Source organism: Cryptotermes secundus, unplaced genomic scaffold, assembly GCF_002891405.2.
Source record: "Cryptotermes secundus unplaced genomic scaffold, Csec_1.0 scaffold1769, whole genome shotgun sequence".
Taxonomy (NCBI): domain Eukaryota; kingdom Metazoa; phylum Arthropoda; class Insecta; order Blattodea; family Kalotermitidae; genus Cryptotermes; species Cryptotermes secundus.
This window is the reverse complement of record NW_019727434.1, coordinates 370,122-388,642: the sequence shown is the minus strand read 5'-3', so window position 1 is coordinate 388,642 and position 18,521 is coordinate 370,122. Positions and strand designations below refer to the sequence as shown.

The window sequence follows — 18,521 nt, the reverse complement described above, 5'->3', positions numbered from 1 at the left end:
TGATAGAAATAGTCTTTGACCTCCTCTTCTTCTTCTTCTGTAGGTGCGTGCACGTTCATCAACGTCATATTGAAAAATTTCGTTCTGATTCTCAAAGTGCAAATTTTTCACTTATTGGTTTAAAGTCTATTATTGCGCTTTTAAATTCTCGTTCTATTACAAAGGCTACACCAAATTCCTTATTGCCTTCTGCTTTACCACTGTAACATACAGTGTGTTTCTTTAAGTCCATGATTCCTTTACCCAGCCATCTAATTTCCTGTATGGCTGTGGTTTTCATATTGTACTTATCTATCTGTTCTAGTACCGATTTCATGGCACCCGGTTTATTGAGGGTTTTCACATTCCATGTACCTAGAGAGTAGTCCATATTCTTTGCCAAAAGCCGTCTTCCATTCTGTTGAGGTTTCCGAGGCTTGATTCCAGGTTTCGAGACATTTATATTTTTTTACGGTGAGAGGTCGTCAGCCTCTCGCCCAACCCCAAACCTGGAGGACCAGGGTATCTCTTTTAGTCTCGGTCATCCCCTTTGACCTGTCCTTCATGGGTGGCCCTACCAGTAGCTATGCTACCGCCGACATAGCTCTCAGAGTCATTTGACCACGCAAGCCCCTCCACTAAGTCAAAGTAGAGACGCCATCGGGGGGTTCACACAGACATACCGATAGCAATAACTACCCCTCACAGAAGTACAACACTGTTGCATGTCCACTCTCCTTGCTGATTAAATGTAACAGTTGGGTCTCAGAACATATTGAGGTGTACCTTTGCCGCACAAAGGGGTTTGTACATACCTACACAGAATTTGTCGAAGATTCATTTCCGGTATTAGAGAGATTGATATGTGACACTAAAACAAAGAACAAATTCCGTGGTTTTAGTCTGCAAGCGAACTATAGCGACAGAGCGACCGCCGCTAATCGGAGAAGTTATTGCCAACTTTAGCGGATAGAGGGTGGTCAGCTCAACGGATCCCCACGACCTTTAATCTCGGTTTTCTAGACCGGAGCAGCTATTTCCTTGAAATAACTCCTCAGTTATCCTCACGAGGCAGAGTGGACCCCGTTCCAGACCCACTACTTCTCAGAAAAACTGGTAGCGCCGGGAATCGAACCCGGACCTCTGTACTGTAGCCAGGAACTCTGACCACTAGACCACAGAGGCGGTCTGATATGCGAGACTCTTCATATAGTATAACACAAATGTTCACCTGATCTGGGCGCTCTTCAACGTCGTCGACGTCCATGTACGTTGTCACTGTCGTACACAAAGTGGTTTTGTCGAGGGGCCAGCCGTTTTTGCGACACACACTCTGTACCAAGGCCGTCAGGAATGACTCGGGGACATGAAGCCCTGACAGCCACATGACCATTGGGTCACCACTCGCAGCCTGCAAAAAAGTTTACAAATACCATCTGCTTTCCTTTTACTAAACAAATATGTCTTAAGACAGTTCATGAATACATATTTACATATATACAATAGTCTATTATCTATCTGTTCTTATATCCATCCACCTATTCACAAAATCTGGAAATATTTGCTACCGCTGTGTTGTCTAAAATCCCTAAGATTAAAGTGCACAAAACAGTAATTTCATGAGTTGCTTTACAGGTACGAGTATATGGATGTTAGGCCGAGAAAGTGGCAAATGTTTTGACATATGTAAACCAAAATCAAATAATAAGGAGCATCATAATTTGCTCTCTTCTTTTAATAATATTAGCTCGAATAATGAATGAGTTATAATGACAGAAACATGTAGCGCGAATATTGACACGAGCAGTGCATACAAAACTTTAGTCGGAAAGGCTCACGGGTAGAGGTCGCTTTGAAGAAATGTACGTCGTAGATGGGAAAATTATGCAGAATGAATCATGCGGAAATAGTGTGTGAGGGTGTAAGCTGGATTAAACTGGCTAGAGTTAAGTACAATGGTAGGTCTTGCGAACACGGCAACTGGCTTTAGAGTTCAGGAAGGACTGGAAATTTTTGAGTAAATGAATAACTACCAAATTTCCAATAAAGACCCTGAAATGAAATGAGTTAAATGAAAGTGTGGACTGAAATATGTCTGTCTTACGAACCAGAGATATAGATAGCAAATGAACACGAAGCAGTGGTAGAGAAGAATAAGAAATTGTTATACTGCACTGCATTTTTGGGCATTCAGTACGCAACTAACTTTTGGTATAGGTTAACATATTTAAGGTATTTCTGGAACACATTTAGTTCTAACAGTGTTTGATATTAACTAGTCACTTGCAAATAACCTGTATTCTCCACATAAAATTAATAACAAAATAGTGGTAATAGGGAGATGTATCTCTCTATAACATCATCTCCAAAATTAATTGAGGAATTCACTTAAAATTGTTATTGCAGGTTCTGGACAAAAAATTTATTGTGCCTATGCATGTCATCAATCCAATGTAACCCATAATTTACATAATGACCAAATGAAAGTTTATTAATTTTATAAATCCTGGAATTGAACAGTGCGGTATATCATTCAAAGTCCTTTACAAAGTATTAATTATATTCATTAAAATGTACATGTTCCTGATGTTTTGAGCCTGAAATGATTAATGAAATATGTTAGAACATAGATTATGAACACGGCAATGGTGCGAAGTTGGCATGTTGAATATGCACCAGTTGAAATCGCGGTCATAACTGTATCATGGGAATTCTAGACCTCATAATTTTTAATTTAAAGCCCTTGCTGTGTTCATCATACTGACTGAAACAGCTGAAGGAGAGAAGGTGTCAGATTTTTCCCAGAATTTTTTGATATTGATTCTGACCTCTCTAATGATTAATGTCGATCAGCTGTCGAGCTCAAAGGGAAGAGAAAACTTTATATTTCGTTCCAAACTACGAGTAGTGGTTCATAAGCTCGAAAGCGAAATCCTCTGGAGCGTGACAGCAGTAACATGTTCTGGGATTAACGAAGAAGGGGACATAGACCAGAGTAGCCTCTATCAAGAAAAACGGTAATACAACAAAATATTCCGTGAAATAACAAGTAACGCAATATATAATTCCTGATTAATTTCTGAAAACATTAGTTCAGCTACTTTATATTGCAACATTGCTGAATTATGTATAGCACAAAAATATTTGATATTGCCTCAGTCTCAACCGTGCCTTTCTTAAAGCAGCACGTGATATGAACAAACGGCGCTTCCAGCTTCGTCGGTTCAAAGCGTCTGATGAATTTTACATAAATTTGTAGGGCGTAAAAAAATATGTAATCGCACTGGGGGCATCATCACGGCCACGGTTTAATAGTTCACTGTACTTCTTAATTTCTCCATCCCAAACATCATATGTCTTGAAGCAGACTGCTTTTACCGGTTCTCGCGGTCTTTTCGCTTGCGGATTTCTTATATTTTTCCTTCTACCCTGAAGATGGAGGCGATACGTTCCTCCGAAACGTCGGTTAACACCACATATACACGGTGCCAAATCCCAGAAGACTGCTTTCTTCATAGTCACCGCCGTGAAAACCTTAAATCTTACATGTCATATGTCTTATATATCGGGAAATACTGTTCTGGTTCTTCAACTGTAGAAATGTTAAGCTAACATTTAAGTATTCGAAATGAAGATTTATTAGGAATCAGCATGGAAAAGTTTAAATAGCATATTTATGTTGTTAGGAAATGTATATGAGTTTTACCCATAATGTATACTGCTGGATTCTTCTCTCAAAATGGTCCATCCAAGGCCCTAAGCTCTTGCAAGTAACTGGAGCTAACTTTTTCCACGCATGGGGTAGTTGGCTATTGAACAAGGAATCAGCCATGTTGTCTAGAAGCGTATCGGAACCGATTTCACCAGCCAGAGCCTGCAAACATGATTTGATAGAACTTTTGTGTTCAGCAACGGAACTGGTGTTACTTAAGCTATGAAGAATATGTGAAACACAACATTCTTAAATCCATAAACTTATTAATTCTATTTAGAATATGGAAGAATTGCCTCAGAAATGGAATGAGTCTTATCACTGTACCAATTTATAAGAAGGGCGATAAAATTAAATTCTAATTATCGAGCCATATCACACACCGTCTTCATACAAATTTTTATTCGTTGTTCGTCTCTCAAGGTTAACTCTAAATGCAAACGAAATTTCTGGGGATCGCCAGTGTGGATTTGGAGGTAATAACTGAAATGCTTATGAGAAGCTCTGCTTTCGTCACATACAGCAGAACAGATGAAAGTACAATGGAAAAAGGTATGAGTTATTAAAAACTGAAAAGGAGGCCTATGATTCAATTAGAAAGGAAGTACTGTGCAATATTTTCATGGAGTTCGGAGTACCCATAAAACTAGTTGCGCATAGTTCAAATGTTGACTTAGGAAATTGCAAGCGGTACTCGACAGCGTTAAGGAAACTTACTTCCACGGTGCTTTTGAAACTTAAAAAACACAATGGGATCACTGTACACGTTCTCAGGGAGACTATTTTGGAGATGGCAGCCAAAATTATGAAAGTTAAGCCAGCATGTTTTTTACCTACTCCGGGAACTTTCCGATAAACCTGATATGCCGTAAAGTGAAACCATCTGAAACGGAAAATAAAATTTAGGACAGTTTAACTTTCATTTTAAACTCTTTTTTTCTATGGCTAATATAGGGTGCCCGGATGAAAGGTATTCAAAATAAGAAATTCAAATCTCGGAAAATAATTGTCATACACGTATCCGGTTTATGTCATCGGAAAGGAAAATCCTCTAAGTTTCTTAATTTTTCCCCCATATCCGGCTTACACGCAAGCGCCGCCACATTTCTGCCACCATGTTAGGAATCACCTGGACAGTGAGATGGCTAGGAGATAGATCGGCAGAGGTGGACCAATCGCTTGGCCTCCTAGGTCGCCAGATTTAACCCCACTGAATTTTTTCTTGGGGGTTATGTGACGAACATTGTCTACCAGGTTAAGATCAACGACCTTTAACACCTGAAAGCCAGCATAAGGGACGCTGTGGCTACAGTACCACCAAACATGCTTCAAGTATGGATATTTATAGTGCCACCAAGGGAGCCCACATTGAAATTTATTGAGAAAGTTATATACTAAGAAAAAACTTCGACAGTTTCCTTTTGTAGTGGTGTAACCCATAAATGTGTATAATAGAAACTTTCTGAGATATAGTAATTTTATTTTGGATAACTTTCATTCGGACATTCAGTATATTTCTATGATACCAAATTGTCATTAGAGCAGCTGAAGATTTCTTGCCTTCCGCAGCAGATTCAGTGTTTGACGCATCTGTTCTAGGAGCAGGTTGAAGCGTTCCAGCTCTTGAAGAAGTACAATTATAGTTGGGGTAATGTTCATCTCGTAAGTCTTGCGTGTTCGAGCAACATCGTAAGGCGGTGGAATTCTCACTAGGATATCTTTGGCAACATTGTCGACAAAATTATCTCTACTTACACCACCACCAGGTCCGCCTAGAGGAACACGTATTACAGACATAAAAAGAGAAGACAAATGATAAACCGTTACCACATCATCCTTTTCTTGGAAAATTATCTTTAAATACCTTATGGAAGTCACTATAATCATGATTTACCTCCATATACACTACTGTCTATATCTAACACACATAGCCCTATACATTTTAATTCAATAAGCAGGACTTGGGAGTATATCTATCTATCTATCTATCTATCTATCTATCTATTTATCTATCTATCTTCATTCCTGTTGCTCCCACTTGAAACACAGGGCATCCGTGAAACAATTCGTTTCATTTCAGTTTCTTAATTTTAGACAGTCGGCAGGACTCCCTGGACGGGGATCAGCCCGTCGCAAGCCCGCTATCTATACACAACACAGACACAGAATAGAAGCAGTCAGACATCCATGCCTCGAGTGGGATTCGTACCCACGATTCCAATAATCGAGCGGGCGAAGTAACAGTAGGATTCAGAAAATTACGTACTTCCTTGAAATACCTCATAAATTATCATCACGAGGCTGAGTGGACCCCGTTCCAGACCCACTACTTCGCAGAAAATCTGGTAGTCCCGGGAATCGAACCCGGACCTCTGGATCTGTAGGCAGGAACTCTGACCACTAGACCACAGAGGTAACCAACATTACAGACGTACTCCACGTCTGAGGCCTGAATATGAGGGCATTACTCGTTTTTTTTTTGCCATAGGCATAATCTAGATCACATATCAAAACTACTGCTTGTAATTATCCAGATATGGTTCTCATGAATTGGAACGGAAAAAGAGGCAATAAAAGAGAAGTGTGAACCACTTTGACCAAAATCGTTGAAATAAGACAGACAAGGATGGAACAAAAGTATAAAAATATCTCTGTAGAACCCATTACTGGCAGAAGTTGAAACAAACAGTAATACCAGTCACACGTGCTGTCCCTTTTATTTCTAGTAAGGTTATCGTTCTTGAAGTGAAAAGCCTCTTAAAAAGTGTTCGGCGAGAGCACCCCCCCCCACACCTACACACACACACACACACACACACAAGCGTACAACCTTTTATTTGGTGTTCAGCAAGATACTGCACTATATGCCGGTGTTTTGTCGATTTATGAAAGCTTAAGCTCGGAAAACCTGAGACATGGGAGCACACGGAAATGCCTGCTCACCTCTCTGAGGCTGAAGTTCCAGCAGGCGATCCCAAAGCTCCTTAGCAGCTTGTGTATAGTAGCCGATCTCAGCGTTGGGATGGAGTCCGCAGACTTCTGGGCCGTTAACCAAGGGCAGTTCTTCGATAGCGTCTGGAGGTAGAGAGACGTGGTTAGTTTCAACAATACGTACTGAACTAAAAATAACCAAACTCCGTGGCTATAGTCCTCAAGCGAACTATACCGACCGAGCGACTGCCGCTTGTCAGCGAAGTTAGTGTCAATATTAGCGGATAGAGGGTGTCGCGTGGTCAGAGCAACTAATCCCCAAGGCCGTTAATTTCGGTTTTCTAGACCGGAGCCGCTACTTTTCCATTCTAGTAGCTCCTCAATTATCCTCATGAGGCTGTGTGGACCCCGTTCACAATACGTACTACGTGGGGAAAGTAGTATACATGAAGAGAGGAAGTAACAGGAGGGTGGGAATACATACACACAAGAATCTTCATAATTTGCCCTTTCATAAAACACTATAAGAGTGATACAATGACGAAGAATGCGACATGGCATGTGTCATGTATGGAAGAGACAAAGAATGCAAATTGTTATTCAGAAAATATCAAGGGAAGACATATCTTTGGAAACACTGAAGTCGATGGGGAGGTAATATTGAAGTGGATCATAAATAAATAAAGCGTGAGAATATAAACTGTATTTAACAGACTTCGAATATTGTAGGATTATTATTACTATTTTTGAGAGGAATTTCACGATCGACTAAGCGACTATCAGGTGCTCACAGACGCTGTTCCATGGAAGCAATTAAAATAATGATTATTAGCTAATGATTTTAGAGTTCGACTATATGTGACAGAAGGGCCGCGCCACAGCTCAAGCGGTTAGTCGCTGGCTTCCCACAGAGGCGGCCCGGGTTTGATCCCGGGTCTGGTCAAGTGGGATTTGTGGTGGACAAAGTGGCGCTGGGGCAGGTTTTCTCCGAGTACTTCGGTTTCCCCTGCCAATCTTCATTCCACCAATTGCTCCACAATCACCCTTACCTATCATCTGGGGCTGGTACAATAGGCCAGAAGTGGCCGCAGTACAGGGGACTTAGTACCACCCCACTAGCAATAAAGAAAAATAATAATAATTCTCACAGACACCAACGTTAGTATTTGTGGCCGTGCCATAGCTCAAGTGGTTAGTCGCTGACTTCCCACCGCGGCGGCCCAGGTTCGATCCCGAGTCTGGTCAAGTGGGATTTGTGGTGGACGAAGTGGCGCTGGGGCGGGGTTTCTCTGAGTACTTCGGTTTCCCCTGCCAATCTTTATTCCATCAAATTCTCCATCATCATAATCACCCGGGGCAGTTACAACAGGCCAATCAATGGCCGCCCTGCCGAGTGGACCCAGCTGGACTCCGCCCCTCACTAAGCGAACGTTAGCATTTTAGCCGCCAATAAACTTTAAACGTGCAGTCAACATTTAATGTGTTGCCGTTTAAAATTCACATTGATACTATATAAACTAATTATAATAATTATTATATCTTTTCCATAGTATTTATAAGACGGATATTATTAAAATCGTTAACAGTGTCACAAAATATTATTTTCCTCAGCTCATCATCTTTTTCTTATAATATAAAATAAATGGAATTAAAATCAAGGAGCCGGGATAGCGTAGTCGGTATAGCGACTGGCTACGGGCTGGACGACCAAGGGGTCGGAGTTCGAGTCCCGACATGGTCAAGAATTTTCTCTTTCCCCAGGGGTAAAGCGGGAGGGGCGTGAAGTTGAGCACTCACCTCCAGCTAGTGCCGGGGTCAAGAAAATGTGAATCTATATATCCACGACCCCAGGCGTCTTCACGGCGTTGTGCTTAATTCGTTAAGCACAGGGACAACTTTGCTTTTTTTGCAAATGAACTTCGACATGCTTTACTATTCAGTAAGTAGGCTTGGAAATATACAGAAATATACTTGTATGATATACGAGACTTTCAGCAAGACTACAGGATCTTCTTGTGACTGCAACGTTTTGACCATAATGTTTCTTTTGCACAAACTGTATTAAATAAACGCATAATACTGAGGTCATATTCTTCCATCTGCCTTTCCACATGTTACATCTCAGAAAATATAGACCACATTGCGATAACAAAGTGTAATTAGGGGGAGGGTTTACAGCAACGATTTCCGGAAAATTTTAATTATTAGTCATACCGATTCAACATCTTAAACAATGCTCAGATAAAAATTTTATCGATTTTGCAACAGAATGTTTCAGTATACAAAAATACATGGCATGAAAAATATATCTCAGTCAGATCTACGAGTCTTATTGCTAACAGTTCTCGATAATTTAAATATTTAACGAGAAACTACGGAAAATATTTTGTGACTTCATGCAGTGGTACCAACAGCTATACAAACATAAATCAATGTCTGCATTAATGGATTTGTGTTTGCAAAATGCGAGCATAAGAAGAATACAGTATGAGAAATTGCCAGAAACATAATTCGGAGAATGTGTTCACTCAACTGAAGCACAATGAGTGTCAGATAATATTTCCCTCGTTATGTTATGTGTACTTACTGAGGTAGCTGTCCCTATCACCTTCGTCTGGAATCAGATAATCCACAGACGTGTCACAGTAGAAGTGATACGGCTGAAACTTATCGAAAAGGAACTCTCCCACGTACTCATCCATGTAGGTCCTGATAATTCTTCGGTCGAATTCGTCTATGACTCGTCCACCGTACATAACCTGAAAACGGAGGATATATGGCCCACTTGAGTATGTTTAAATAATGCACAGATTCTTAAGGGCGTAATCACCCATAGAAATTCCTCAAATTCAATATCTTCGTAATGTTCATCTGGTCCTAATAAAGAGGAAGAGATAAACAAGAAATGTCGAAATACTAGGCAACGACAGTGACCTTGACGCATTTATACATTTCCAAGTAAAATGAAATTGAAGAAAATTTTGTATCAAGCTCAGAAATATTTGTTTCCATCAGAGTAATTGTTATCGAATGACTCTTAGACAATTCTTGCACTGTTTCATTTTACCGCTGAGACTGTTTCAGAAAAAGTGTTATCATTGTTGATTATTCTGTCATCTTAGATATGCAGAGCGATATGCTCCTTAATAATAGCAAGTTACAGTCGATGGCCTTGCAAAACGGGCATAATCAGCATTTGTCCACGGACATTTAATTCTTCCCACTGTTCCGTAAATATTTCCCAGGTCCCAATCGAATAATGTCTCTCTACGAACCAGAGAACTGCATGCTCTGTGTAGGTAAACTCACGAAAGAGAAATCCTATGTTAATGAGTTTCAGTTTCCTTCTGAAGTAAGAATACGGGAAATACGTTGAAATGTTTTTTTTTTCTCTCCTATTGTTGGAACTTTGGAGCACAGGGCTGATTTCTCAGAAAACGGAAATGATCTTTGTAGAAATACGGGAAAGTCTATGTTATTTCGAGCCGCCATATTTCCAAGAGCTCTCAACAAAAATACCTTCCTTATCGATTATACTACGAATAATTTGTACAATTGCATTCGCACGGTTAATGAAAACGAGAACTGAAATATGAGAGAAATTTAAAACAAATATTAAAATACGAATAATTATTACGGATCCTATAATAGGGGGAGATGGAAAGCTAATGTAGGCAGAATGGGTGAAAACGGTGGGTCTAGACACAGCGAAACCGTGAACCCACAATGCGAAGAGTACGGGGATCGAAGGCAGAGACGCCCTGAACAGGGTTATGGAGGTGGAATGAATTCTTTAGTCAGCCTAGGCATCAGGAGGGTACACTTCATGTGCTTACAAAAGATTCCGAAGACTAGGAAGTTACGCCTAACCATACATCTAGCATGTATAGGGAAACGAGAAATGCACGGAGACTATCAATGTGGTAACTGCCTGTAAAGCTGCCACTGAGAACGTGACATGTTGATGGAACTTACGGAGGCAGAAAGTAAATGCAACTTGTCTCGGGACCTTGTACAGGGATGGATTCTGCCATTACCGGAGTTGAACCTTCGGGAGTGAGGCCCAGATAGTTACCGTATTTACGCATGTATAGGCCGCACATTTTTTGCCAAAAATTCAAGAGGAAAACTGGGGTGCGGCTTATATTCGAAATATTCGAAATCCCACTTCATTTTGAAAAAATTATATTCATAATTAGTAATACAGGATGTTCAAAGATCGAGGAAACCGGGGCAGCAGCGTAGAGCGGATGGAACGTTTCTCCGCGACTACTGTGCCCCTCCCCGCTAGCGAGAGTGCAGTCGTGTCGCTGATACCCTTACATCAGTTTCTGTACATGCACGCATTTATAAGAATACTGTAAAAAGATAACACAAACTTACCGTGCTTTATAACAGGTGCTGAAAGTGACCCCCTTCTGCTTGCAAACATGCTTCGCATCGCATGAATAAATTATGCGACACTTTCTGAAGTTGGTCGACGGTAATTGAACCATATTACTGTTCATCACTTGACTCGTTACTGTCGATGTCGCTCTCGCTCGAAGTTTCGCTGTCAGGTGATGTCAGCCATACAGCGTCATCTTCAGTCCCGTCCATTGCGTTGGAAATGGATGTGACTTTAAAACTTTTGGAAACCATTTCTTCTGGTATGGTGTTCCATGCAGCCACAATCCACTCACACATTTGACTTAATGAAGGTTTCTTCAATCGTCCAGTCGGCGTCATCTCCGTGGAACCGCATCTCCAGTCCCGGTAAAAGCGCCGCAAATGAGACTTGAAAGGACGGTTTATTGACACGTCAAGTGGTTGTAACATGCCAGTCATCCCCCCTGGTATCACAACCATATCACTTTTCTCCTGCCTCATCTTCACTTTCACATTTTCAGTTAAATGGCTTCGAAAACTGTCAACCACTAACATTGACCGCTGACGTAAAAGTGCGCCTGGGCGCCGAAACCACACTGATTTCAACCAATCCAGATAGAGCTCTTCTGTCATCCATCCTTTTTCTTGAACTCTCACCAAAATTCCCGGTGGAAGCTTTTCTTTCGGCAATGTTTTGCGTTTGAAGATTACAAATGGTGGTAGTTTGTTTCCATCAGCAGTGATACCAAGCATTACGGTACACCGCTGCTTTTCTGCTCCTGCAGTCCGCACATGCACTGTTTTTTCGCCTGCTTTGTTCACTGTACTTTCACCCGGCATTTCAAAGAACACAGGAGTTTCATCAACATTTCCAATAGCTCCCATGGTGTAGTTGTGCGTCTTTCTTAATTTCAGGACATGTTTTTGAAATGCAAGCAGTTTCTCCTGGTATGTGTCGGGAAGGCGCTGCGCTATTGACGTCCGTCGCCGAATTACAAGATCATGTCGGGCCATAAAGCGCCTTGCCCATCCATAACTTCCCTTAAATTCATTACGAGGAATTTTCATTCTGTCCGCTATTTTGAGGCCTTCAAATTGAATCATTTCCACAGACACTGAAAATCCATCCGCCCGTGTATTACGCACGTATCGCAAAAGTTTATTTTCAAGTTCTGGAAATTTAGCTTTCTTTCCGCGGAAAGATTGTCGATTTTGTGACGTTTTTTCAAGGGCATCTTTCGTTAGTATCCATCTTCGCACATTTTTTTCGTCAACGTCGAATTTTCTCCCTGCTGCTCGATTTCCGTGTTCTTGTGCGTAACGCACCACTTGAAGTTTAAATTTAGACGTATAACCTGCTCTTACTCGACCCATGTTTCACTCAGAACTAACCAGGCAAGTCAAGTAAAGGCGAAAAGGTTATAACTCTCCCCCGCAATGCCTTTGTTCCGAGCGGTACCGTTATTTTCGCTAGTTGCGAACTTAGGAATGTTAAACGTTGCCAAATTTCGGAATAATTTCTACTCCTGAAATAATATTTCAAGAAAATTATTTTTTCTATAATTTCTGTCTGAAAATTGTGCTGCGGCCTATACATGCGTAAATACGGTAATTGGTTATTCTACTCAAAGCAACTTACCTCACCAAAAAGATACTTCAAACTCCCCCAAGGTATCCTTGAACCTTTTGCGTTAGGCGATTTTGATAAGTATATCTGCAGTATCTGCACACAGGCATTGAAATCTGAATCGTTGAAATCATAACAAAGGTTCCAGCCAATCTTGTCGTACTTTCGGCGTTCCTATTAAAAACAATCACCAGAAACTGCGTTTCACTGAACACATAAAGAGCATAACATAGACTTGGCATGCTTAGAGATACTGTCTTGGCATTCGTCTTAAATATTGAAGGAAATCATAAAGAAACCTTAATCAGCAATCCTAACCCGATCCAGATTCGAATTGGGTACCCCCAAATGCAAGTCTCAGAGTGTTACATCTCGGCCTGACAATTTTAATGAAGATTATACCCCAAATTTATTTTTATAAAGAGCAAGTAATATGTATATTGTTCGAATATTCATGCATTAAATCTTAAGTCTGCTACCTGGACCACGGCATGGAAGAACGCCAGGACATAAACCAGTGTCCGGAAAGCTGGATGGCCGCAGCTTTCCACTGTCTGGCTTCTCAGCTTCAAGTAGGTGCTTCTCAGGTTGAGCTTCAGACCGTCTGGAGGCTCTATGACCACTGTCAGGAACACAGTAGACACAGGTCCAGTTCGTCCATTGGAGTCACATTTACGAGTGCTTTATTAAATCTGAGGACCTATTACATTCCTTCTCTCACACAGACCTTTTAAATTACAGATATGTATGTACAGATTAACAGACAAAAATATAACGTGGTGCTAGAATAACCAGCGCACACGCAAGCGCTTGAAGTCACATAATTAGAAAAAAACGGTGATAACAATTATGATGATAACGAACAAGTATTTTTTTTCCTTGGCACTACAGCCCCCAGTGGGCCTAGGCCTACGTCCATGAACTTCTCCGTTCACTTCCGTTTTTCTAAATCTTAGACATACGGTAGGACTCCTTGGGCGGGTGATCAGCTGGTCGCAAGGCCTCTACCTGTACACAAACACAGGAAAACGCACACAAACATCCATGCCATGAGCGGGATTCGAACCCACGTTCCCGGCTTCCAAGCTAGCGAAGACAGTGTACGCCTTAGACCGCTCGGCTACCGTGACCTGCTTAACGAGCAGGAATAGGAGGAGGAAATTAATAAAAACAAGGTGAAGTAGGAGAAAAAGGAGAAAAATGCGAAGACATATAAGGAGACAACGTTTTAAAAATTGGCAGCTTAATTAGATGATCCATATCTAAGTAAGATAATCTGTTGTCTCATTCTCAGGCGCTTACCTTTCAACGAACTTTGCAAGACACCGACGGGAAACGCAGGCGTCGGTGCTGTTGTGATCCACAGCCGAAAATCTGGATGAGGTTTGGTTTCCTGCTCCACTTCCTTCTGCAGGATTTTCATGAGAGCCGGCAGTAGGTGACAGTTTTGAAGCAGCAGCCATTGGCCCTGGACAACAGCAGTCTCTAACATCTTCAGAGCAGTCTGAAATTAATTAAAGAATGACCGTAGGCATATTAATCAGTGTTAACTGAAATTAAATACAGTACATAACGTAAAACAAAGAATGGGTTAATATCTGTAAATATAATCTGAAGCGCCTTTCTGTATACTTTTTTGTTTTTATTGTTAGTGGGGTGGGACTAAGTCCCTTGTACTGCGGCCACTTCTGGCCTATTGTACCAGCCCCAGATGACAGGTGAGGGTGATTGTGGAGCAATTTGTGGAATGAAGATTGGCAGGGGGAAACCGAAGTACTCGGATTAAACCTTCACCAGCGCCACTTTGTCCACCACAAACCCCACTTGACCAGAGCCGGGATCGAACCCGGGCCGTCGCGGTGGGAAGCCAGCGACTAACCGCTTGAGCCATGGCGCGCCCCTTTCTGTATAGTTAGTATTTAGCAGGACACAAGAAAATATCTGTTGATTCTGTACCGTGCCATATCCACAGCATGCTTACGTTTGGTACAGTGCACTTGTATCTGCAACAGAGGAGCATGAATTTCAATACGGAACTCAAAACTGCGAAGAACGGTTTTGCTAAATATCCGTACTCCAAACTACAGTGTAACTTCTAGCGTCATGAGGTCCGCACATAAATTAGTGCCCTAGGGACCCATTGCAGTATCTCACTAGGAGTCGTGGGTTTTTCCCCCAGAATTACATAGCTATTTCCTACATTTCACTATGCTCACAGCTGTAGGTAGCCTGTATACATTGTTCATATTTCCGCTTTTTTAACATTCCAAACCGTCCATATCCTTAGTTTCCTTTAGGCTTAAATAAGAGGCCAACAGATATCCCATTTCAGGATTTGCTACGCACGAGCCTATATCGGCAACACAACAAAGGAATCAGTAAGGTTGAATTAGTTACAAAGCTTTGATTTGTTTCATTCTGGTCCGTCACACCAGCAATTACAAATACAAACCACTCCGTCCAATGTGACATATGAGTTTTTACTATGTGAAAACAACACAGCAAGCCACAAACAAACCCTGGACGACATCAAGAACCTCCTCATCAAGATAGACAGGCGGCACAAAATTTTCCCCATACAAGAAGGACGATAGGAGTACGGACACGAACCTATGTGGTTTAAAAAAATTTTACTATTGACAATAAAGGTTTTTTAAATAACATCTAGAAACTTTTAAAAACTTTACAACACCAGGAAGCTGCTGTGATTGTGAAACGTTCGACTTTATGCGTACTGTGCATTATAGGATATAAGTGTATGTATTTTAAATCAAAACACCTATTGTGATGGTAGTTTCGAGTTTGTAATTATGTTCCCTCTGAAGATGGTCCGTAAGGACCGAAACATATAAGGAAGATACGTTTTCACGTAGTAAAAACTTATATGTCACATTGGACCGAGTGGTTTGTATTTGTATTTGTAGTTACAAAGCACTTGAATATTAATTTCATAAAGGAATTACTCAAAATGAAGGTGAATTTGATGTGCTGCCATATACAGTATATTTAAAATAAATGTCGTGTGTAAAACCAATGCAATAATAGTGCAATCTGCAAAACATACAGAAAAATTAAAACTCACTTTCTAAATGTAGGAATAGTCCGCATTCGGTAAGATTTCAGAGTGTATAAAATTACTGTACACGGTCATCTAAGTACTGTGGCGCATTATAATTCTATTATGACCTTTAAATTTGTATACTTTAGTATACAGAGCTATTACTGCATGTGTAGTTGGTTGAGGCACTATGCTACAAGCCGAAGGTCGCGGGATCGAATCCCGATGAGGTGGATTTTTTCAATTGACCTAATCTTTCCAGCCGCACTGTGGTCCTGGGGTCGACTCAGCCTCTAATAGAAATGAGTACCAGGAATATTTTTGGAATGTTATTTGGGGTAAAGGGCGGCTGGCGCGTAAGACTGACAGCCTTGCTGCCATCTATGAGCCGATTGTCTAGAAAATGTGGGAACCTCAACATCTCACAACCCTATGGGCCTCCACGGCCTGTTACAGGGATAGCTTTGCTTTTTACTTACGTTATTATATGAAGTGGAGAAGATTAAGCTATTCTCTAACAGACCGTCAAGGCCGATAGGGCTGTGAGACGTCGATGCTCCCACATTTTTTCTAGACAATCGAATCACAGATGGCGGTGAGTTAATTAAAAAAAATTAAAGGCTGTTTAAGATTGCTGTTTAATTATCGCCATAATCATGTTGAAAATGTGACGGAACCGTTTGTTCTCTGCTAACTCCTTCTTGTCTCAGTCATGTAATGCAGTGGCTATCGGTTTTTCCGATTTAGAGACCGGTGAATCAGCAGTGGATCTTTGAGAACTGAATCGTATTTGTCACAAATTGCTTGACACAAGTAATACTCTCCTAAATCCATGCAGCTAAGTCCATCTTGAGAAGGTTGTAGTTCCTAAACTGGTCAAGAATATTCCCGGGTTTTATGAAACCCGAAGGTTCATTACTGTTCAGAACTGCCCTACAATTAACCGTACCTCGAATCAGAGGAACCCAGTCCTCATTTTCGGATCCATTTTTATTCTTAAATTCATTCTTAGAAAAATAATTAGACAATAGTCCAACACTATTTTTCCCAAACTTTTCTCATACACGGACAGCCTTGGTTGTTCCGAAAGTCGGTATCCTCTTTGTAACATGTCGTGCTGTATAACTAATAATGTGGAGTTCTAATTATTATATTAATACGTATAATAAAATTATTTTCAATATAATATGTAATATGTGATTAACGCCTTTGTGTTGCATTTAAATCGAATGAGCATTATACAATCATCCACACCGAATATTAACGTTTCAAAAATCTGATGTAACACGTAGATTCATCAATGGACCACAACCTTCCGAGCCCCCTTCATTGCCATTCGTCGCTGGTTATCATTTCTTCCTTCATTAATCCATAGTTTTTATCATTTTTTTATAATTATCTGAATGTTTATAGTATTTATTGTGTAATAACATGTTTCTTATGGATTAAAATTTCAGTGTTTTGTCGCAAAAGTTTGAGACGAAAAACATTATAACGTTGAACACAATGTAGAAACTGAAAGCGAAACAATAGCTGTCTTCATGCAAATAAGTAGTGCGCCCCTTCCACATTTTCCCAGGGGTAAACCGGACGGGGAGTGAAGCAAAACACTCACCACCATGTGCTGAGTTTAACTATGCATCGAAAGTTCTATAAAACCCCCAGATGTGTTCATGACTTGCTTAAACAACGATAATTTAAATTATGGACCGCAAGTGATCCTCGGACAATTGGTTGATAAACACTGGCCTAATACAGGGTGAATCGTATAGAACCGGCCCGATGAATTTGCTAATAATTCCGCAGGTGATGCATATAACCGCTCACAATTACGACATAATAATCCGTGGGCCGTGCTGAGTCGAATGGTGTGCGCATGATCCGGCAAGTGGCAGCCCTTATGCTGCAAGGTCAAGGACAATCCCGAAACGTGTCTGCAGTGCGCAGGCGACAGTCATGGAGTTCACTGTTGAACAGCGAGTGTTTCTAGTGCCTACTTGAAAATGGCGGACACTTTCAACACCTGCTCTGATCACGGCACACAATCCAAGATAAGATATGTGTACATTACTTTAATATCTGTATGGTATATTTTATATTACAGCTCATTTCGTCGGGCCGGTTCTATATGAATCACCCTGTACTTTCTTCACTGATCGTCCTTAGCGTTTTGCTTTAGCTGTCTGTACTTCACCATTTATATGTGAATTTTGTCCTCATTCGGTGTCACTTTTACTAATTCTTTTTATTCGACAGTCTTGAATGTTTAACGATGTCTATTCGTTCTCCAGTTATCTTTCCTTCATACCATGAAATAACTCACGCTATTTCAAACAACTTTCAATAAATAGCCATATTAACATGATAATAGAATCGGTACAGCGGCTGCCTACACGATGGACCACGTAGGGGTTGGAGTTTGAGTCCCGGTAGGGGCAGGAAATATTTTTCTCCGTGTCGTTCAGACCGATTCTGAGGCCCAGTCAGCCTCCTATCTAGTGGGTACCGGGGGCCCTTTCTCCTGAGTAAAGCGGCCGGGTGATAAAACTGACCACTACCCTCCAATAGGTGCCGAGGTCAAGAATGCATGGCTCTATAAATCCACCCTTCCACACGCCTTCATGGCACAGAGCTTAATTAGATGAACATAGGAATAACTTTACCTCTTACTGAACTCACCAGTTCTTGGCCGTGTCCGAGAGCTAGATGACGAAATTTGCTACCCCCAGAAGCAGAACCGTCCGCCAGTTTCCTTAGGTCAGAGGTTGGATCGAATCCTGGAGTAAGAATGAACACAACCGGCGTTGTAGGCGCACTCAGTTCGAAAACGCCACCCAAACTGCGAA

General features: G+C 41.1%; 1 protein-coding gene across 1 annotated transcript in view; it reads right to left on the bottom strand.

The window, feature by feature from the left end:
• LOC111864824 (dynein heavy chain 10, axonemal) overlaps window positions 1–18,521 on the bottom strand; it is a 136,110-nt gene that overhangs the window by 3,306 nt on the left and 114,283 nt on the right. Inside the window, exons 65-73 of the mRNA XM_033751598.1 lie at window positions 18,355–18,514; window positions 13,920–14,121; window positions 13,097–13,239; window positions 12,630–12,791; window positions 9,210–9,381; window positions 6,635–6,766; window positions 5,252–5,463; window positions 3,686–3,853; window positions 1,211–1,390 (exon numbers count right to left, since the gene is read on the bottom strand). Of these exons, the coding sequence (XP_033607489.1) occupies window positions 1,211–1,390; window positions 3,686–3,853; window positions 5,252–5,463; window positions 6,635–6,766; window positions 9,210–9,381; window positions 12,630–12,791; window positions 13,097–13,239; window positions 13,920–14,121; window positions 18,355–18,514 (1,531 nt within the window). The remainder of the gene's footprint in view (window positions 1–1,210; window positions 1,391–3,685; window positions 3,854–5,251; window positions 5,464–6,634; window positions 6,767–9,209; window positions 9,382–12,629; window positions 12,792–13,096; window positions 13,240–13,919; window positions 14,122–18,354; window positions 18,515–18,521) is intronic.